We start from the raw sequence: 22,767 nt of genomic DNA, 5'->3' as shown, positions 1-22,767 counted from the left end.
GGCTCATAGAAAGTATTCTTGTGACGAATTTTGGAGGTGATGGACCACCAGCAGCAACAAAAGTAGCAGCAGCAGCAGTAGCAGCAATAGAAGGGAGCTCGTGGAAGCTGCATCGTTAATCCGTTAATAGTTTGGTTCAACTTGCCAAAAACCAACAAATGGTATGTCAGCGTACTAGCGTATCACCAGTAGGGGACCCTATGAAGAAGGCCCGAACACTGATAACCATGTGATACAATGCAACCAGTTCTGGAGGTGGTGATGACGCCGTTGCCATCACAAAAAAAGGAGCGGATTCCCCCGGATGTCGACCAACCTAGGACTGTGTTGGCAGATCACAACCTACAGCCTCGGTTTATACTCTGCAGCGTCTGTAGGAAAATTATGTGTACCAGCCTGGAGGGGTACAAGTCGGTCGAGAGTATCCTGAAGGACAAAAAGGTGGATTTTTACCCTTATGATTTGCCGTCGCTGAAGCCATTGTTGGTGGCTCTGCGAGGTTTGTCGTCAGTTGAGGCGGCCATTGTAAAGGCTTAGTTGGAGCGGCTTGGTATTAAACCAGAGGCAATGTATCCGATGAATCAGTTACCCTTGCCGAACACCAGGTACCGGGCCAGTTATTCCTGGCCCACTTTACGAAGGGCTCCATCACACTTGCCGGGCTGAAGGACAACATCCGGGAACTGTTCCAGGCTATCATCTCTTGGCAGTCGTACAGACCTCAACACCGTGGTGTAACGCAGTGCATGAACTGCCTCTCTTACGGCCATGGCACGAAAAATTGCCATATGAGCCACTTTTTCAGCTCTCATAATCTCGCACTGAACATGGCAAGTCCATACGATACTACAGTTGCTGAAAATGCAGCCATCCTCCATCGAATTCCCAACAACGACGAACTGTTGGATGGAATATGGAATCATCTAAAAACATGAAGGTCCCAGATTTCGACCAAATTTTTAATCTAGAATTCAAACACTTGAGCTCCTGGTTCTTCAACCAACTGGCACTGATATTTACCACTGATATTTGCCTTAGACTTGGCTGCTTCCCCTCGTGCTGGAAGTCATCTTAAGTCCATCCGGAAACCTGGGAAAGATCTGTCCTCTCCTTCAAATTACCGACCCATCAGCCTTCTCTCGGGGTTATCTAAGCTGTTCGAAAGAGCAGTCTACCACTGGCTCCTAGCATGTGCTGATGAAAACAACTTGTTGCTCGAGCAACAGCTCGGCTTCCGTAGAGGTCGCTCGACTGTTCACCAGCTGACTCGGGTGACAAACATTCTCTGACGGAAGAAGTCTGTATCCAAAACATCTACCATGGCATTGTTGGACGTTGAAAGGCTTTTGGTCTACAAATTGCAGTGATACGGTTTTTTGATCATCCTTGTGAAGATCTTAAAAAAAATACTATCTCTCGGACAGGAAATTCCGGGTCTCTCTGAATGGCATCACATCGGATGCCTTTAACATCGGTGCAGGTGTTCCACAAAGGAAGCATTTTTGGACCCATCTTGTTAAGCCTGTTCACCTCCCATATGCCGGCCCTCCCTGATGGTGGATCGTTATCCCTGTTCGAAGATGAAACATCCATCGTCTATAAGGGTATGATAATCGGAGATCTGACCGCCAAACTTCAGAGAGGACTGGATGTCCTGTCTGATTATTTCAACAGCTGGAAGATCCGTATAAACGTGGTGAAGACCCAGGTCATCATATTTCTTCATTCCAAATCTCCTAGAATTGTTCCGCCTGAGAGTAATAAGATCAACTTAAACGGCACAGTGGTGTAATATCATAGTTGATTATGGTGGGGGAAAAAACATTACGATTTATCCCAGGCTACTATTGCAGAAAATCGCAACTGATAGATATTGAGTGGAACGCTTCGAATTGTTTAGAAAAAAAAGGCGCTCGTGTGATTCAGTTTGAGATATATTATATACTACTTTCTAGAACGTAATTTCATTTGAATAGCTTGTTTAATCAGGGCTTAAACAATCGTCACGTCGGTCAAAGCTTGTTATGGTAACCTGAACAATGCGTAAAGAGCCAATCGAAACATTAAACGATCTCGATTGGAGGAACTTAATGAACTTAATGAAAGCCGTAGCTTTTAGTGTACGAATTTGAAAGATCGTCGGTAGCAGTGGCTTCCCAACAAACATTGAATATTGAATAAGAGCTTATTCAGGCAAAACCAACCTTTTTCAGCTAAAAAATAGCTTAATCAGCTGTTGATCAACTCAAATTGTTTGTTGGGTTGCTTACTAAGTAAACGTAATCCAAAGTCTTTGAATATTAAAGAGATTTATAGTCAAATCGGAAATTGTCGTTGTCGTCGGTGCCATTCAAACAACAACACGTTTAACGGTATGCTGTGATATAAGGGGCTCGGTGGCCTTAGAGCCACCGTTTTTACTTACTGAGCAAAACATTACGAGTGTTATCTCAGACCCATCCACATTCAAGATTCGTCAAGCATTTTCTTTGTTAATATGACTACATGGCATGGCAATAACAGCAACTCGATGATTAAAAAGGAGCTCGTTTACCTGATGGCAAACGTTTTTGCTTACTGAGAAGAAGACCTTGGGTTCAATTTCAAGCTTCTTCGCGTTATATGATCGTTAGGACATCATTTTAGCTTATCGTTTACCAAAACGAACCCTGCTGCAATCCCAACCCTCTTACCCAACATCTCAGTGATTTCTCGTGGAAGTGTAGAGGACTACCCGGCTTCCAGCAAAGCGAGTGTCACGTCCACACATTCCTACCCATTCCTTTCTTGACCTATGTTCGGGTGCGGCCGGCGTTGGTATTGCCCAGTTTGAGGATGAATTCTAGTCCCAAGCATCGTCTATTGGTTCTCTGTGTAGTTAAAACTGATCTTGCAATAACAAAGTACCAATCGTGGGTGGTCGGAGCCTCTCGTAGCTTAGTCGGTAAAGGCGCAGCTACAAAGCAAGACCATGCTGAAGGTGGCTGGGTTCGATTCCCAGTTCCGTCTAAGAATAATTTGGTTGGAAAGTTTCTCGATTTTCCTGTGCATTAGGTATGATTGTACTAGCCACACAATTATACCAATGCAAAAATGATACAGGTATCGAAAGCTCTCAATTGATAACTGTGGAAGTGCATCTAGAACACTAAGTTGAGAGCACGCCATAAGCTAAAATGCGATAAACATTAAGCTTGAAATGCGAAGAAGAAAAAGAACCTTGGGTGATCAATCATGCTCATGCTCATGCTCAAGAGGTTCCCTAATTGACCCTATCTTACTTTTCTTTTCTTTTTCAGTTTCTACCAAATTTATTTACATGCTCGATTAGAACGTAGATTTTGTCACATGTCTACACAAATAAAGTCATGCAAATTTACTTCAAATTTGAGTAAGTCTCTAGGACCAAAAACTGGAGCACAAGTGCCATATCTGGCTCACTTACCCTACTAGAGAAAAACGTATCCCGAATCTGATGCAGATTAAATTTACAAACACTTCAAACAACCATAGTTGTACGGTGAACCTACATGAATTATCCACATTCTGATCCAAATATCAGCGGTCCTCAACTTTGACACACACACAGGTTACTGTTCCCCAAAAACAAGCAAATAATGTTTATCCTGCCAATTATACCAGCTCGATTTTCATTCATCATAGTATCTCAAATCAAATCAAATTCGTTCGGGAGAATCCACCGCCGAGCCCACGGTGCAAATGTTAGCTCGGATCAATCAAATCAAATAATATGAATTTTTCATCCTCTTCCAATATTGGACCCCGTTGAAGGTGGAAAGGGAGGGGCTTTCCATTCTCTTCAGTCAGTGATTGTCTGTGTATGTGTGTCTCCAATCTAGTTACCATGGACCACCGTTGCTTGGAGTTTTACTCCCGCACCAGGGCTCAGACTGGTTCACTTTACAATTCTTTGGATTAGGGGGCTGTTACTGAGGTTCAATTTGAAACCTGTTAATTTAGCAATTGGGTTCTTTAGTTGTATTAAGGTAATTGCATATTCGTAATCTGAATTTTGATGGAACCGAACTCCCGAACTTCATCAATTTTGGAGTACTGGATCGGTTTTAAATTTATGTGTAATTACATTAGCAAAAATCACCATCTTAGAGCCCCTCAGCGGTACGAGCTGTTAATTTGTTAATTTTGTGTCAAATAGTGAAGTGGTTATTTTGCTTTAAATTTTGATTGTAAAATCGAGACAAAAAAAATGCTTTAATCACATTTCAGTTCCATATGAAAAAAGTTGGCATTGATAAAATGGCAGTTGGCGTTACGAAGTGCAATTTCCATAATCATATTAAATTTATTCATAATTTGTTTAAGTAAAAATCAGTTGCATTCAAGCAGTTGCATTGCTTGCTTTGTTATATCAGCGAAAAAAATAGCAGCTCTAAAAGCAGAACTGTAACTTGTCCTCTGGACGATTAAATTTCAGTATGGGACTGATATGCGATTACTTTGCTTAAGCATGAGCATTAGACTGATGCAAAATTTGACTTTTTCGCTCCACAGTGCTTAAATGGTTTCAAATCGGGTCCTGATAAGCCTCCCAAAGTTACAACTCATTTGGATAGAAACAGACTTCGCACAAGCCATTTGAAGTTTACATGTAAAATACTATTGGAAATCTCAACTTTTTGTTCATTGCCTTCTAGCGTTTTTCCATATTGAGCTACGAAACAGTTCGATAACCTATCTTATAGAAAATTACTACAGCTACAACTTTGCTGAAGATCGTTTTTATGTAAAACGAGACAGGAAAAAGTAATTAATTATTTAAGAGATTGGTAAACTTATGATATGATCAAGCAGCTGCTCTGTAGGCAACACTGTATTTTGCAGTGTGACATAGTAGCCATGATTTTTGTGTCCTATTCAAATCCCCAGCTGAGCAGTTGATTGAGCATGATCATAAGACATCAGCGCATTGAACCATTGATAACTTTCGATCCTTGCATTTAATCAAAAAATGGTCTTCAGCAATGTTTTAGCTGGGAAAATTTCCTACAAGTAAAATTGAAAGCTTTTGAAGCAGACCGATATGGTGAATTATTAGATCGATATGAACAAAAATCTTGGTTTTACCATAGTAATTCCCATACAAACTTCAAATGGTTTGTGCCATCTCAGTTTCTCACCAAATGAGTTCAAATTTTGAGAGGTTAGTCAGGATCCGATTTGGAATCGTTTAAGTATTGTGGAGCGAAAATTTCCAATTTTGCATCACTCTAATGAGCATGATCATGAGCTTGATTGACTACCCAAGGATGCAGCTCTGTTATTGTCAGATCAAATGTAATTACACAGAGAACCAATAGACGTTGTTTGGGACTAGCATTCAACCTCAATGGGTAAATACTGGTGATCTAACATTAGGCAATACCAGCGCCAGCCACGTCCAAATGCTGGTCAAGAAAGGAATGGGTAGGAATATGTTGACGTAATACTCAATTTAATGAAAGCTGAGAACACCTCTGCACCTTCGCGAGAAATCACTGGGATGTTGGATAAAAGGGTTGGGATTGAAACAGGATTCGTTTTGTTATCGTAAACGATATGCTGAATTGATGTCCTAACGATTCTATAGTGCGAAGGAGCTTGGGTTTGAACCGCCACGATCTTCTGCTCAGTAAGCGAAATAGGTTGCCACTAGGCCACCGAGCTCCTTATATCACCAAACAATTACGATCAAGTTTCCGTTCAATATGTAGTTACTTTGTTTCGATCCCGGCGACGACCTCATCGACGATGACATCAAAGAATTTGATGTCCATCTTCAATCAACACGTCTTTCCTAAAACTCAAATAGGGGAAATGGCACTAATGTTGGCCTATGGATCTAAGATTGAGCCCATCGCTAAAAATCTGCAATTACCTAGATGAACGCGTCATTGGAACGGTACTAATGGATATTATTGGTCGCTTTTGAAAATTAAGTCCATTGCTGAATATATGTATGGGCCCAAATTAGGGGCATATAGGCCGAAATTACATCTATTTACTCTATTACTTTTTTAACTGAATTTCATTACGCTCAGTAGTGTAGTAGGAGCTTGGGTTCTACCCCACGATCTTCTGCTCAGTAAGCAAAAACGGTCGCTCTAAGGCCACCGTGCCCGTTACATCACAACAACCTACGAACGACGATCGTTCATTATCGGTTACAAGAAGCTATTAATATGAATTGAAATTCCCGAAAGTAGGCGTACGTCACATTTGTTTAAATATAAATATTAATTTTATGAACCATTCCACCAATTTCTATTATTAACGATTTTCTACAAAAAAGGCCTGCATATATCAACTCAATAATGTAATGACGCTTGGGTTTTAACCCATGATCTTCTACTCAATAAGCAAAACCGGTCGCTCTTTAGCCATCGTACCCCGCACAATACCACAATCTACGACTGACTTAACAAAAAGCTATTTAAATGAAGCAACGTCCCTGAAAGCAGCCAACAATGTCTTCCAAACTGGATCACCCATAAACCCTTTCCAAAATTCATGGTTTTAACAATTCAACTTTTCGTTATTTACTGCGCTTCATGCTCTCGGAACCCAACGATGGCGTTTTATTCTATTGTCGGAGAGCATATTCTGCTCATCAAGCAAAAATGATCCCTCCACCAAATATTATAAATAAACAATATGCTTCACTTCCCGAATTTCCATATGTTTCTGAAAAGACGCAACAGTAATAAATACCCTCTCCCCATGAGAAAGGTTACTATAACCATTCGTGGCTTTATTATTTAAGCGTGTAATCAATTCATAATTATAATCAAATAAAAGGTGTGGCAGATAGTATTAGCTATGTCATGAATTTTACCTGCCAACCCTGACGTTATGACATTATTCTACGTTCAGACCTGTTCAGACTATAGTTGATATCAATAACAGAACGTCAATGTCAGCTATAGTCTGAATGTACACTCCCGAGCATAAGTTTAAGGACACCCCAAAAAAAACATGGTAATTTTTTATGTTCATATCTCTGTCATGTTACGTCCAATTTTCGTTCTCTTTAGATCATTTGAAAGGTATTGAATGGAACTTTCCTCGCAGGCAAATTGTTGAATATAATTTTCAAATTTTGTGTGCTTCACTCAAAGTTACATTATTTTTCAAAACTTACTCTCAAGAATCGTGACTGATTTTCTCAGAATTGGGTTGGCCATATTTTGAAATAAAAGTAGTAGTAGAACACTTAGGGATCGTCCATTAATTATGTCACACTTTTGGGGGGGAGGAAGGTTTTGGAAACTGTGACGAGCCTTACAAAAATCAATTAAGGTCCATATAAAAAATGTGGCAAATTACTCAAAATGTAGTTTTTTTTTTTCATTAAATTAATTTTACCAAGCCCTACGGACGCCGCGTGTTGAGTGAAAGTGAACTTAATTTTGGATAATTTTTTCTTACTGTGCAGATTTGAGTTCACCAGATCTTTATTCAGCAACATGTGAAAAGGCATACAAGCCGAACGTAAACAATGCTTTGAAACGTAGATGGTTCAAGAATTAAAACACACCAACTCAAACTAATTATATCATGTGATAGAGCCGAGGGTAGAGACGATGCGAGTAGATGGATTATGATGCAAGAGATGAAAACATATGTTTCGTGGATTGATTTGCTAGAGATTTTTCGACCATCATGAAGTATCACACCGCTTGGATAGAGCAAATTATCTCTCAGATGCTGGTTTCGGTTTGCCAGAATGAGTAGGGTTACCATATCAAAAACCTTGAAAAGGAGGACATTTCGTTTTAGGTTTGGAGATTCTTTTCTTAACATTAAAGGAGGACAATGAGTTTTTATCAATTAAGATTGTTCATTACTTGAAGTCGTTATCAATTCAATTCATCTTCTCGTTATTCTTCTGAAAAATGCATCAAACTTAATAATTCAGTTTTTAACTACACGCAAACCAAAAGTTTATTAGAATGTATGTTAGTTCCATTTCCTATCATCCTCTGTTCATGAACATCGCAGGGAATGTTAGATGCTGACCAATGATTTTTAATCTTTTTTTATTCATTGTTCTGAATATGCACCTGCACAAGCAGGCATTTGCCTTGATTTTTATGTATAACATGGTACAACGACGCACACACTTGTCTCGATTCTCTCCAGTAGAAAATATCAAACGAAGTCGAGTATGCGAGGAAATGAACGCTTCTTGTTTGCTTTTAGCCTTTCCATATCCAGAAGCATAGAGAGAGCAGTGGAGAAAGCACAGGTCTGTTAATCGCAAAGTTCGTGGTTCGAGTGACCCCCCCCCCCCAATCGGCACTTTTTTCGATATGATTAAATTTCACTAAAATTTTCTGATGATGAATTCCACATAATTGTAAGCGAATCTTATTTATAGTACGTTCAGACTACAGAGCTATAACATGTTATAGCGCTATCTTGATGGTGGTTTCTGTGTTGCAATTATTTGACAACTGTTATAACATGTTATAACTCTCCAGTCTGAACAAGGCATTACATTCCCCGGTTGGGTGTAGACAATGATCTAGTCTAGCGGTTTTGCATGAAAAATTCAGCTTTACAGCCTTAAAACCATCCCTTCTTTTATCATGAACAAAAATTAAGATACATGCCATCGCTGATTGAAACCAACATGAAAAGGAACATCTAAGCAATCTGTTAATTTTACCATTGATTCAGCACTCTAAACCAATACCTACACACCAAAAATCTGAATCGAGTTCCAGGAAAATGGATTGCTGAACTTATTCTAGCAAAACCACTTTATACTGAATAATCAGCATGCCAGAAAATGTTGCTGGATGTTCAGCTAACAATATGATCTGTCAACACAAATTTTTGTTTTGAGATTCACATTCCCGCGTTTTTTGTTTTTTTGAATGTGCGCTTTTTTACAAATTCATCGTGCGATTACTAGCCAAATTGACCAGGAAGATAGCCGAAGTAAGAGATTCGAATTTATCATTTGATTAATTAAGCAATATTTCCATATAATTTTAGCACTCTTCGCAAGGTGTTGTCAGTAGTAAATACAAGATCGCATGGCGCTGCGGCGAATAATTTTCACCGTATCAATTGCTTATTATCTACTTGGATTTATTTAAATAAGGATGATTCAATACAGTGAATTGCATTAATTTATGCCCTTTACGAAAGCGAAAACAAATGATACTGATACTCCAGCAAACGTAGCAAACAACAATATTACTGAACATCCAGCAAAGTACTGTCGAAAGACATTTGCTGCAGCATCGGATTTACTGAAGATTCCGTCAAATGTTTTCATTTTGACAGAAGTTCGAATAGCTGAATGCTTCCGTAGCTTTATTTTGCTGGGAAGTTTGCTGATCTTTCATCAAATCTAAAATCAGCTAAATTTTGCTGATTTTCAGCGATTTAAATTTGGTGTGTAACATCCCATAGAACCAGAGCGTCAAAATCGAACACACGTTGAATTGCTGTGTTCCATTTGGTAAGTTTTCGCTAACATTTTAAAGATGAGAAATTTTGCAATAACCCTGGTAGTTCATAAGACTCATTTTTGACAGAAAAACAATCCATTTTAACAAACACCTTCTCGAAAATCGGTCAACCAACACGAGAGGGGTTCTCGAACATTATAATATTGGAACACAGTCAAAGGCTCTAACACCACTATCAGGTAGAGGAAATTTTCCCCTATTTAATGGTAGTGTTAGTATGTGTTAGCGAGCTACCAGTTTCGTCAAATCGACGATCAAATGCATTGTTTACAAAAGCTGATACGTCCCTTCGAAAAAATAATCGAGATTTCATTCATACATTACAGTATGGAAAGTAAAGTATGCACCGCTTTGCTCGATTGGAACAGCTTTTTTTTTCAGTTTTGTGCTGATAGTCGTCCATACTTTATCTAGAGGACTTTAGATAGGAGATGCATGAACCGCAGATTGCATAATTTTGAGCAACGCTCTGTAAAATATTTGTTACAATATTATCTTCGATTTCACTCTGTGTTGCCAAAAATTGATTATTCAAATATTTCGTTTGAATACCGATACTACCGAAACTATCAAAAAAGTATTCGCTCAAATTAAAATTCACTCGAAGTTGACAACATTATGGGTTGCCAAACCTGGCAGAAAAAATAACTTAGGGGCTGTTCATAAACTACGCAAATTTCTGCGAGATAAAGCGCACATAAAATTAACGCTAGATGTGGCATAAATTTATGCGATATTTCGTGTAAATTTAAGCGCAATATTGCATAAATAAGCAATATTGTAAACGATTTTGCTGTTTATGCCACGTATAACTCAGATTTTTTTCTGTGTAACACTACCATCACTATCTGCTAGTGGTGTTTGTATGCGTGGATGAGCTACCAGCTACGCCAACCGACGATCAAAAATTTTTTTTTAAAGTAATCGAGAAGTCCCTTTTTTGAAGTCTTTCTCCAAATTCACTTGTGATTAAAAACTTGAGAGTCGATCAGCGACTGCGTAAATTTTTTAAAATATTTGCTTTATAGCAATGATGCCATAAACAATTAATCTCAAAAGATTTTACTTGTGTTTTATTTGTATTCCAAAAGTCAAATAGTAACCAATTGCACTTTTCATTCGCAACCATTATGAAATTGTTTAACGACGTGCTTCGGGTATCATTCAAACCATTTAAGAAAAGTTCAATAATTTAGGTTATCATTCGTTTATGGTATTTTTTTGAAACTTAATTACGCAATACTTAATTATATTTTTAAGGAAACATAATTATAATTAAATGTCAACCGCAATCTCAACACTCCTCACGCTTTTCCTCATGAAGCGCTCGTGTTTATTAACATTGCTCGATTGGAACCGTGTTTGACGGTTCGATTGGAACTTTTGGCTTCAATCTTCGCGCGTCTCTTATTTAACATCGTCTTTAGTTAATTTATAATATTTACCTCCAGGGTTATCAAGCTTCTAAAATTCACAACACTCCACGACAAAATATGATTAAATTTTCACTTGGTGTTCGCATCACGAAAATAGCATCGTCACGTCACCTAGGTGTGAATATTTGCGGCATGTTAGCACCAACCATCTCGTTCATCGACAATGGCTTTCTTCGGGATTTTGCGATTCAACTCTTCCGGCGAACCAAACAGAAGACGACCTGTTATAAAAGCCGAACCAAGATTGTTTCGATGATCAGTAAAAGTGACATCACGACGCCCATCATCATCATTGTCATCAAGTGTACCCGCTAGTGAACCAGTAGAGAAGTCATAAAAATTGAATTTGAATTATTTGTAGTAATTAGAAATAAAATTAGTAGTTATATTTGAAGTTAGTGAAGTGATAAATAAATGAACTAAGATTATCGTAAGATACTTACTTGTGCTGTGAGCCCCCGCGAAGTCTAAAAAGAGAACAAAAACCTCAAGAAACTTACCTGCCATAGTGCATATGTCCCCGTTGTGCTACTGTGTTGTGGTGAATAAAGATTGAGCACAGAAACGAGTTTGTAAAACTGAGTGATTCGAACATATGGTCCTTTGCACCGGATTACGACCGTCAAACTCCGTCCGTTCCGGTAACTGTCCATTGTGAGACAACCGCCATCGCTACTACAAGCCACCTAGCGCACGGTCCGCCATCATAGTCCGTGGAACAATCGCGAAGTAGCTTTGGAATCCGCCATCACTTTCGCTAATTGAATAGCTATACAAGGCACATTTTGCCTTTTCAAAGGTAATTAGATTTCCTATTTCCTCTACTCTTTCTCGTGTGATCTGCGCGGTCTTTCGCTTTACAGACCACTGTCGCCGTTCATCATGTCAACGGAACGTCGCATCAAGGGATTGAAGACCAAGCTGAAGAGCCTAACCGTCTCATTCAACCTGATCAAGACGTTCGTTAACAATTACCAGGAAGAAAGGGATGCCTTCGAGATACCAGTACGCCTTGAGAACCTCGACAAGGTGTGGACCGACTTTCAGAGCACTCAATCAGAGCTTGAATCCGTCGATGAGACGATCGACGAGCAGCTTAAAGAACGGGTCGACTTTGAAACTGCCTACTACCGGGTGAAAGGTCTTCTGCTATCCAAAAATAAATCTCCGCTATCGACGTCCATGACTACGTCTTCTTCTTCAAGCTCACAAGTCCATGGTTCATCGTCGCATGTACGCTTACCCGACTTAAAACTTCCTACGTTTAGTGGAAACATCGACACCTGGTTGAATTTCCATGATCTGTATGTCTCTCTGGTTCACTCTTCTGTCAAATTATCTAACATCCAGAAGTTTTACTACCTTCGTTCCTCTCTGGCTGGAGAGGCCTTAAAACTGGTTCAAACGATTACCATCAGTGCCAATAACTACCACGTGGCCTGGAATCTGCTGGTTGAGCATTATCAAAACCCTTCGCGTCTGAAACAATCGTACCTCGACGCTCTTTTCGAAGTCGGTACCCTGAAACGCGAATCTGCGGCCGATTTACATCTGCTGGTAGAGAACTTCGAAGCCAATGTGAAGGTGTTGAAGCAGCTCGGTGAGATAACCGAGTTTTGGGACTCCATTCTGATCCGTATGCTCAGCGTCCGCCTAGATCCCACAACTCGAAGGGACTGGGAGGAATTATCTTCAACTAAACCAGACGTGACGTTCAAGGATCTGACCTCCTTTATCCAGCGAAGAGTGACTGTTCTGCAAACGATCCAGGGAAAAGCTGTCGATACTCCAGCATCCACTCAACAGATGAAAAGATCCAGTCAACGTGTCGTTGCTAGTCATGGGGCCAGTCAAGTTCAAGCTGGTCGGAAATGCGTCGTGTGTTCTGATCATCACCCACTCTATATGTGCCAGCTGTTCTCAAAACTCGACGTCGAAGCGAAGGAAAAGGAAGTTCGCCGCCATCAACTATGCCGTAACTGCCTGCGCACGGGTCACCAAGCTCGAGACTGTTCGTCATCCAGTTCCTGCCGAAAGTGTCGAGGTCGTCACCACACACAGCTCTGCTCCGGGATGAATTCTGCCTCTGTAAGCTCCAGGCATCCAAGTCCTCAATCAACAGCTACAGCATCCTCTGCGAAACTCGAACAGCCGAAAGCATCTGTATCCGCTACCGTCACCGCACCTTCAAGCCATGCAAGCACCGGTCAAGCACGAAAGGGCGTGCTTTTGGCTACCGCAGTCGTTAAATTAGTGGACGACAACGGCACTGAACATGTTGCCAGAGCGCTTCTCGATTCCGGTAGTGAATGTTGCTTCATTACCGAATCACTCTCGCAAGTCATCAAATCTCAGCGCACAAAAATATCCGTTCCGATCAGTGGCATTGGGCAATCATCAACGTACGCACGGTACAAGATCGTCGCTTCGATTCAATCAAGGGTTTGTGACTACTCCACCTCTGCTGAGTTCCTTGTTCTGCCCAAAGTCACCATCGATTTGCCCTCTGTTCAAGTAGACACTTCTTCTTGGACCATTCCTCCCGGTGTTCAGCTAGCCGACCCATTGTTCTACGAATTAAATCCAGTGGATATTATCATTGGCGCAGAAGTATTCTTTGAGCTCTTTAAAGTTTCAGGTCGCATTCAGCTTGGCGAATCCCTTCCGACCTTGGTCAACTCAGTCCTTGGCTGGATAGTGTCTGGAAAGACTTCGCACGGCACTCCGAGGTCTCCAATCATCGCCAATGTTGCAACGATCACCGATTTACATAAGCTCATCGAAAAGTTTTGGTCAATCGAAGAAGACGAAAGCACTCCAAACCATTCCGTCGAAGAAGCCGCTTGCGAAGAACACTTTCGACACACCGTGAAGCGCAACTCTGAGGGAAGGTACATTGTTCGCTTACCCGTGAAGGAAAACGTCATCGAACAACTTGGCGACAACCGTTCTACTGCCGTCCGTCGTTTTCGAATGCTGGAAGGTCGACTTGTTCGTAACCCAGGCATAGCACAGCAATACCGTGACTTCATGGACGAATACCTTGCTTTGGGCCACATGAAGCAGGTGTTTGACTACCAGTCGCCTCCATCTCCATGCTATCATATGCCTCACCACGCTGTAGTTAGAGAAGAGAGCACTACTACGAAACTGCGAGTGGTCTTCGACGCATCATGCAAGACTCCGGAGGGACCATCGCTCAACGACGCACTTATGGTAGGCCCAACCGTGCAGCAAGAGATTCGGTCAATCATCATGCGCTCCCGGATCCGTCGAATAATGGTCATCGCTGACGCCAAGCAGATGTACCGACAAGTACTCGTAGACGAACGTGACACTCCGCTTCTACGAATTGTTTGAACGACATCATAGAAGCTACCTCTGGGTACTTATGAGCTGCTAACTGTAACTTATGGCACTGCAAGCGCACCCTTTCTCGCTACTCGTGTCCTCCTGCAACTTGCAGATGACGAACAGGACAGTTTTCCAGAGACAGCCGAAGTCTTACGTAAGGACTTCTACGTGGACGATCTTTACTCGGGCGCAAGCAACGTCGAAGAAGCAACTAAGCTCCGTCAGCAGCTAGAAGCACTCCTGGCCAAAGGCGGGTTTGAACTTCGAAAGTGGACATCTAACGAAGAAGCTGTTCTGGAAGGTATCGCTCCAGAAAATCGAGCACTAAAGACCTCCATTGAACTGGATCATAACCAATCCATCAAGTCGTTAGGTCTTCATTGGGAACCTGCGTCAGATCAGCTGAAGTACCGTATTGAACTGCCAGCTGACACATTTGATGCTTCACTAACTAAGCGAAAAGCATTATCACAAATCGCTCGCCTCTTTGATCCCCTCGGTTTACTAGGTCCAGTCGTTATCTCCGCTAAAATTTTTATGCAAGCCCTCTGGACGTTGAAGGATGACAGCGGAAGAAGCTGGAGCTGGGACGAAGAGCTTCCAATGCCAATGAAGGAACCTTGGCATAATTATACATCGCAATTACCGCTTCTCAATGACCTACGGATCACGCGCTATATCCTCTCAGCAAAACCAGCATTCGTTCAATACCATTTCTTCTCGGACGCTTCTCAGCACGCATACGGCACGTGCTGCTACATCCGATCGGCAGACAATTCTGGATCGTTCAAGGTAGCCCTTCTCACAGCCAAGTCTAAAGTAGCACCACTCCAGCAGCAAAGCATTCCTCGGTTAGAACTATGTGGGGCACTTCTTGCAGCCCAGCTCTATCAAAAGGTCATGAAATCACTCGAACTACCCGGTGCAACATTCTTCTGGGTTGATTCGACGACGGTTCTCAGCTGGCTGAATGCTACGCCGTCAACATGGACCACCTTCGTCGCGAATCGCGTGTCTAAAATTCAGCAAGCTACGCAAAATTGTTCCTGGCATCACGTCGCTGGGCAAGAGAATCCTGCAGATCTCCTATCACGAGGAATTGCAGCAGAAGATATTTTGGACAATCAACTCTGGTGGCACGGGCCGAAATGGCTGCAACTCGCTCAAACGTCTTGGCCGATCAAGCAGCATGAAATCGCACCCAACACCGAAGCACTAGCAGAAGCAGGTAAACAGCGGAAAACTGTATGCACAGCATCCTCTGAACCAACATTCGTCGATCAACTCTCAACAAAGTTCTCCGACTACGACCGTTTGCTCAGAGTAACCGCTTACTGTCGTCGATTCATCCACAATTGTCGCCAAAACGCAGCAAGCAACCATTCAACTTACGTCACATCGGATGAGAAAAAAGCAGCAGAGGCCACTCTTATTCGATTGGTTCAGCAACAAACCTTCATTGAGGAGTGGAAAGATCTCGAGAAATTCATGCACGTTTCAGTGAAGTCCCGCTTGCGCTGGTTTCATCCGTTTGTGTCGGACGATCGGCTTATTCGCATTGGTGGCCGTCTTGTGCAAGCGCCACAGCCTTACGATAGCAAGCACCAGATCATCATTCCAGCTTCTCACCCTCTCTCAAAGCTATTGGTTCGTTCATGCCACGAAAAACACCTACACGCTGCTCCACAACTCATCATTGCCATTTTGCGTCTGCGGTACTGGATCATAGGGGCCAGAAGTCTTGCCAGATTCATTTACCGCAACTGTGTCACTTGCTCTAGGGCACGTCCGCAACTTCTGGAACAGTTCATGGCTGAACTACCGTCGCCACGCGTCACAGCATCTCGACCGTTCTCCGTGACCGGTATTGATTATTGGGGACCCATCTCGCTGCAACCCATACACCGTCGGGCAGCACCCCAAAAGGCCTACGTGGCAGTGTTCGTTTGCTTTTCAACACGCTCCGTACATATTGAGCTGGTCGTCGACTTGAGTACGGCTAAATTTCTTCAAGCACTACGTCGCTTCGTATCTCGCCGAGGTCTGTGCAGCGATATCTACAGTGACAACGGTAGCAACTTTGTCGGAGCTGCCAACGAGCTGCGAAAATTGGTCCGCAGTAAGGAGTATCGTCAGGCCGTCGCACATGAATGCACCAGTACAGGAATCCGTTGGCATTTTAATCCACCAAAGGCTTCACACTTCGGTGGACTTTGGGAAGCTGCGATTCGTTCTGCACAGAAGCATTTTATCCGTGTACTCGGCACTCGAACTCTGGCACATGATGAAATGGAGACGCTATTAGTTCAAATCGAATCTTGCCTGAATTCTCGTCCCATCGTTCCACTCAGCGAAGATCCGTCCGATTTCGAGCCACTGACGCCTGGTCATTTCCTCGTTGGATCAGCGCTCAAGGCTATTCCTGACACCGACGTCACCGAAGTTCCGCTAAACCGTCTGCGACAGTGGGAGCAAACACAGAAGATTTTTCAACTGGTTTGGAAACGATGGCAATCCGAATATTTGGCTACACTTCAATCCCGTTCGAAATGGTGCAGTCCACCGATCACCATCAAGCAAAATCAACTGGTTCTCCTCAAGGATGAAAATTCGGCTCCAATGTCGTGGCCGATGGGCAGAATCGTCGACGTTCATCCGGGTTCTGATGGCATCACACGGGTAGTGACCGTTCAGACACCAACCGGTCGCTTTACTCGTCCCGTAGCAAAAATTTGCATCCTGCCAATTCCACCTACAGAAGATATAACCATCGATCCACCAGCACATTACCAAATCAACACAACAATGAACTCGGCGTCCAAGTGCAACATCAACTATCCAACTTTGAGTCCTTAAACTTCACCGTTTGCAACAATATGCTGGCCCATTCCTCGTTCCTGTTGATAGTAGCCGTCCGGATCACCTAAAATGAAATACAAGGCCCTTTGAATTAAGGGACAAGGTAAGAACCTGTCCAAATTTATAAAATTTACGAAACCCTCTACCGGGTCTTCCTTTGCATGTTTACATTCTACTCCTGCTGATGATCATCGATATCAAGACGAGAAGAGCCGACCGATGACAGCTGCCACACATCTTCAATGGGAACCACAATACGAACGTGAGCAAATCGATTCGACCGAGTATTCGACTATCAGAAATGTGATTTCTGAAGGGGCCAGGATGTTCGCATCACGAAAATAGCATCGTCACGTCACCTAGGTGTGAATATTTGCGGCATGTTAGCACCAACCATCTCGTTCATCGACAATGGCTCCCTTCGGGATTTTGCGATTCAACTCTTCCGGCGAACCAAACAGAAGACGACCTGTTATAAAAGCCGAACCAAGATTGTTTCGATGTAAAAGTGACAACACGACGCCCATCATCATCATTGTCATCAAGTGTACCCGGTAGTGAACCAGTAGAGAAGTCATAAAAATTGAATTTGAATTATTTGTAGTAATTAGAAATAAAGTTAGTAGTTATAATTGAAGTTAGTGAAGTGATAAATAAATGAACTAAGATTATCGTAAGATACTTACTTGTGCTGTGAGCCCCCGCGAAGGCTAAAAAGAGAACAAAAACCTCAAGAAACTTACCTGCCATAGTGCATATGTCCCCGTTGTGCTACTGTGTTGTGGTGAATAAAGATTGAGCACAAAAACGAGTTTGTAAAACTGAGTGATTCGAACACTTGGTATGTCACGAACAACAGAGATACGCTATGGTTCATATAGTTTCAGTGATTGATGGTTAATTTTAAAAATACGAATGGTACTGCCTTCGGTAACTACGACGGCGACAACAGTGAATTTGGAACTTACCATTTGTCTAGGATGTCAATACCTTAAAATGCCTGAACTCCGCTCTGCAAACGCACCCTGCAAGGCCACCTCGTCATGAACTGAAGTCCACCAAATCCTCCGGGAAATTCTCCTCTACCCGATCGTGTTTTAGGTTTGTGAATGCAGGCCTCGGCTCGCTAAAAAACGGCCCTAGAAGGCCCGTCCACAAAATGGAGCTGAGACCCCTCTCAATCGCTGGTCTTGATGTAACACCTTTGCCCGGCACCTCCACTGGATTTTCATGACTGCTATCTGTCACTGTTTGCAAAAATATCTAATAGAAATTACCTTTTTCGCAATAGTTATTTTAACGAAAACAAATTTTCTTACATCGATTTGCGATTACTTAACTTAATGGGACAAACTGACTTGATGTTGCTTACACATTTTTCTTGATCAAAGTCGCACAATATGAAAGTAGATGCCAACTGATAGTGGATAGCGTTGTTATCGCAAAATTGACGAACATCCAAATGGGACTGATATGCGATTATAGGCAGTATAGTAAACGATATATTTTTTTAATTTAAAGAACCTCTTGAATCAGAATACACCTCTGTACCAAAACATCAATATCGAAGACATGTTGCATTAAAACTGACTGTAAGGGGCTTGACCGCTGTAGAATACCCTGCTTTGAATGTTCGGAACAGTAGTTTATACAATCGTGAGCCAGTCTAGCCGACGGCCAGGTTTGCAGGAGTACAATTGATTGGCGAGATGCTGCAATTTTCTTCGATTGTTATAACCGTCCTCATCGTACGCCCGTGGTGCGTCTTGGGTGGCAGACATCTTTCGTCTTCTTTCGTTGGGAAATTCCGAGTTCGCCCCTGTCTGTGCGAATACTGTGGCAAACGATTCACTCACCGGTAACGAAATTGCTCTGATTCGAGCTCGCGAGCGCTGATAAATTATTTCCACTTGGCCAATATTGAATGGCATAACGACCTGACGGAGCGAGCTCGGTTTCCATGGAGAAGCGCCAAAGACCACAGAGAGCTCGGTGAATATTTATGAACACATCTCTCTGTCTCCCCGGCTTTGGTCGCTGTAGAAACATGCCAATCGTCATCGGGAGCAATCGTTTGATGGTAAATTAGTGTATTCAAAATTTAGCTGTCATGGGATCGCTTCACCGGGACGGAATGGGAAAATCATTCTATCAAAATTGCAATTGCAATTCCATGAGTAATGCATCGTTTTATTCCTCTGAAAGTGGCATTCCGAAATGCAAATCGTTATTAGCATGTCAAACAGAGTGCACTCAGGAAGGATCAAACTATACAGGGAAAAACTTGTGCCATAGTTTGTGGGTTGGCAACTGCTCACTGTTGGATAATTTGGTTCGCATTTCATTATGTGCTCATCTCACTGCCTTCATCGCATTGGCAGTGCCGTCATGAATTGCCTGTTTTCATTTTGGTTGTATAGTTGTGAAAGCTCACGGTTCTTTCACATTTTCAATAGACAGACTGACATGCTATTTCAGAGATATTCCAGAAGTGACTGAGCATTTTGTGAAATGTTTTTTTCCGAGCTCGACCCAAAAAAAAAGTTTACCAGTTCACAAAGGCAAAATTCACTTAAATTAAAGGTTATTCATGACGAGAAAAGTTCCCTCCGCACTACAATCAAATAATTATCTCATCATTCTGATAACTTCTAAGAGCTTTGTCGCCCTCATTCGGTATAATGTGCTACTCAGCTCCACAAGAATCCAGCACTTTAGTCGGATCTAATCCTTCTCGATCCAAGTGCCTGGGTTGATTAGCTCAGCTGTGAGTATCCTTTCTTTCACACGTACTAATTCTTCACCCGAAAACAACAATTCCAGCAAAACCAACGGAAATCCTCTTTCCATCAACTACGACCGGACCGCAGTGACACTTTCAGAGCAAAAAACGCCACTGCCACTGACTGGGTGTCTCCGCCCTTTCGGTCCGGAATCACCCCCCATTCCGAAGGAGATTATTACAAAGTGGCCTTCACTTTTGGGTCAACTTAACCCAACTGGACTGATTTGCATTTTTCGTTGGCAGAAGAAAACCCTCTTCAAAACTAGAAAGAAGCTTTCGAACAGTACCTAGTGGCCTTGCCTTCTTCGTTGGAGATGGAAATTTGTCCACAAAGAAGCTTCCCTTGACCGAGGCTTTTTGTGTCCCTTCGAGTGAGACGGAGAGCCGTGCGTATTATCTCTTGTTGGTTCCTAATTTGAATTCGGCTCAACTTGGTGAAGAATGCTCTCTGTCGAAGTGGAGCGGGTCTGGCTATTCTTATGGGCCGAAATTAGCTTACGGGACCTTTTAGACTAATTTTCACCCTGAGACGAGAAGATAAAGTGGAGGAGGAACAATGCTTAATTAAAATTGGCCTCAGCATCGTAAGTCCTCCTGGTGGCCGCCGTCGTTGGGCCAAGATGGAAGTGAGTACTACCAGGGATAAAGAAAAGGCGATTTCTACTCACGTAGTGCTCGAAAGTATGCAAAATATTTGTCTTCCACAGTGAACAGAACCGGGAAGGGGAGGGGGGTATAGGGTATCTGTAAAATGTCAGTCAAATTGGATGGCAGGAACAGTGGAATTAAATTACGAGCGTACGCAGCAGGCATTGTGTGAGTTTCAGTCGTCACTTTTGATGGCAAACATCTGGATGCAGGGAGCGTGAAGTTTCGAGTTAGTGCGGGCGGCGAAAAAATTGGACACACGGTCTGGAAGCGAAGTTAATGGATCGAAAAGGTTTGGTTTATAGAAATTTTAATGCAATTTGATACTGATTTCAAGTAGCGAGAGCGAGGAGGGATACGAAACTGGAGTAGATTTACAATTTTAAGCATGATTTATGATGTCTTTTACATCACCCACCACATTTTAGCGCTGTCAAATTGGTGTCAGTTAGTTAAATGTTTAAGCTTCTGAAAGGTTAAACGCCATTACATTTTTGTGAGACGCGGATAATTATAAAATGTGGAACTTTGCTACCCATTTCGTGCATGGTATCTTTCAAAGGACAAAGAGCGAGACCCAGCCAACCACCGATCGCAGAAGAAAATTCCATGTGGCCAACAAGCCCGCTAATTGCCCGCTAATCGCACTTTTTGAAGCATTAAGTGGATGAACCCAATAAACAATAATTAGCTGTAATTAATCCGGCAAATAGAATAATGGTCGAGTAATAGCATGCTTATAAAATGTTTTATAAGTCCTTTCGATCTCTTTTGTTATGTAAGACTGGCCAGCTTAGCGAAAAGCCGAACAGAACGCATTTGCATCAACATTATCGCTTTAATTCTACTTGTATAATTTGCCTGAATAATATACTTAAAAAGTGTCTCATAAGCATTGCAAAGCTTCTCTATTCATTATCACACGAGAAACTGAAAAATAAGCTAAATGCAAGTACACTGGAGTCGCTTTTTACGCGGGGGATACGTGTTGCGTATTTGATAAAACCGCGTAAATTACAGAGTCCTCGTAAAAATGCCCGCTTGAATTCTAAGATCCGCGTAGCTTGCGAAATTCACCTAAATTCCAAACAACTGAGATTGTAATAATTTTCATTGTAATTTTTTTAAAGTTTAAAAGCCCATGTTATCTCACGTATCTTCAGCATATAAGATACATAGTTTGCACCAAATATTGTATTTTTCTGCTGTTTTTACAAAGACGGTATTGAAAGATCTTAAAAATTGTGCGCTCGCGTGTCAGCAGAGGATTAGCCCGACTTGAGTACATGTTTTTTTTTTGTCGGATTGTCGTGATGAAGTAAGCTTCGACTAAAAAATACGTTGATAATGCAAAAATAAATCTCGTCTGCTATAGGCAGAGCTTGAACCAAACCAACTTCGATTAAACATTATGATGTCATTTGTGATAGCTGTCGAACTGTCCGTGTCCATTCCGCTAACGCCCACATTGTATTTGGGCCTTAAAAGTTGTGCTATACATCATCAACAAAAGCTATTGCGAAAATATTGTGTAATTTTCACAGGCTTGATGGAGCCTCACTCGCGAGTTAGAAATGAGTCGAGCGTAGCCTTTTTCTGAGAAGTAGATTGCCTACTGTCAAATCATTCCACTGAGCTTCAGAGCTTGTGAGCGAAGGGGGGGGGGAATGGTGTGAGGTTTGCTCCCATTCATGTTCATGTTTTCTATCACACGCTCTTACTCTCACTCAGGGTGAACTCTGAGCTTCTTGCGTCGAACGAAAAAGTCATCCGGAGTCTCGAAAAGCGCACCTCACGTCAAATCATCCTCTCGCTGATATTCACTCTCCCTCTCTCTCTCGAGGAGTTTTTGTTTACTTCTTTCATATTCCTGCCGCCACTCACTTGAGGTGAGGCCAGCCAGGCTTAACTCGCAGAACAAGAGTGTTTTAAAACCTCCAGTGAGTTGGAAGAGTTTCAGCAAGTCTGAATTTTCATTGTCATAAAAGTACATCCCGAGAAACTATTCCCGTGAAATTTACCAAAAATCACGATTCCTGATTCCCGGGAATTAGTCACTATATCCCGAGAAACTATTCAAATACATTTGAAAAAAAAACTTATTATAGTGGAGGTTGGCTTTGAATTATAAATATTTCAATCTGAAATGGCAGGGCTGGGTGATTTCTAAATTAAATTACAT

The 22,767-nt window shown here is 42.0% G+C and overlaps 1 protein-coding gene across 1 annotated transcript; it reads left to right on the top strand.

Moving 5' to 3' along the window:
• The first annotated feature begins 237 nt into the window (after nt 1–237).
• LOC135704278 (uncharacterized) lies at nt 238–14,299 on the top strand. Its single transcript, XM_065225741.1, has 3 exons — nt 238–525; nt 606–712; nt 11,803–14,299. The coding sequence occupies exons 1-3, from the start codon at nt 238–240 to the stop codon at nt 14,297–14,299; spliced, it is 2,892 nt and encodes a 963-aa protein (XP_065081813.1).
• The last annotated feature ends 8,468 nt before the right edge of the window (nt 14,300–22,767 follow it).

Source organism: Ochlerotatus camptorhynchus, unplaced genomic scaffold (genome assembly GCF_037179485.1).
Source record: "Ochlerotatus camptorhynchus isolate MF236.1 unplaced genomic scaffold, CSIRO-AGI_Acam_v1.1 ptg000232l, whole genome shotgun sequence".
In the NCBI taxonomy this organism is placed as follows: Eukaryota; Metazoa; Arthropoda; class Insecta; order Diptera; family Culicidae; genus Ochlerotatus; species Ochlerotatus camptorhynchus.
This window is presented reverse-complemented; position numbering and strand designations above follow the sequence as displayed.

Excerpts from the sequence above, each read along its gene's own strand:
- LOC135704278 (XM_065225741.1), top strand. The coding sequence starts at position 238 with ATGCAACCAGTTCTGGAGGTGGTGATGACGCCGTTGCCATCACAAAAA. Across the intron at positions 526-605 it reads CGTCAGTTGAGGCGGCCATT|GTACCGGGCCAGTTATTCCT; the intron begins GTAAAGGCTTAG and ends GCCGAACACCAG. Across the intron at positions 713-11,802 it reads GCTATCATCTCTTGGCAGTC|ACCACTGTCGCCGTTCATCA; the intron begins GTACAGACCTCA and ends TTCGCTTTACAG.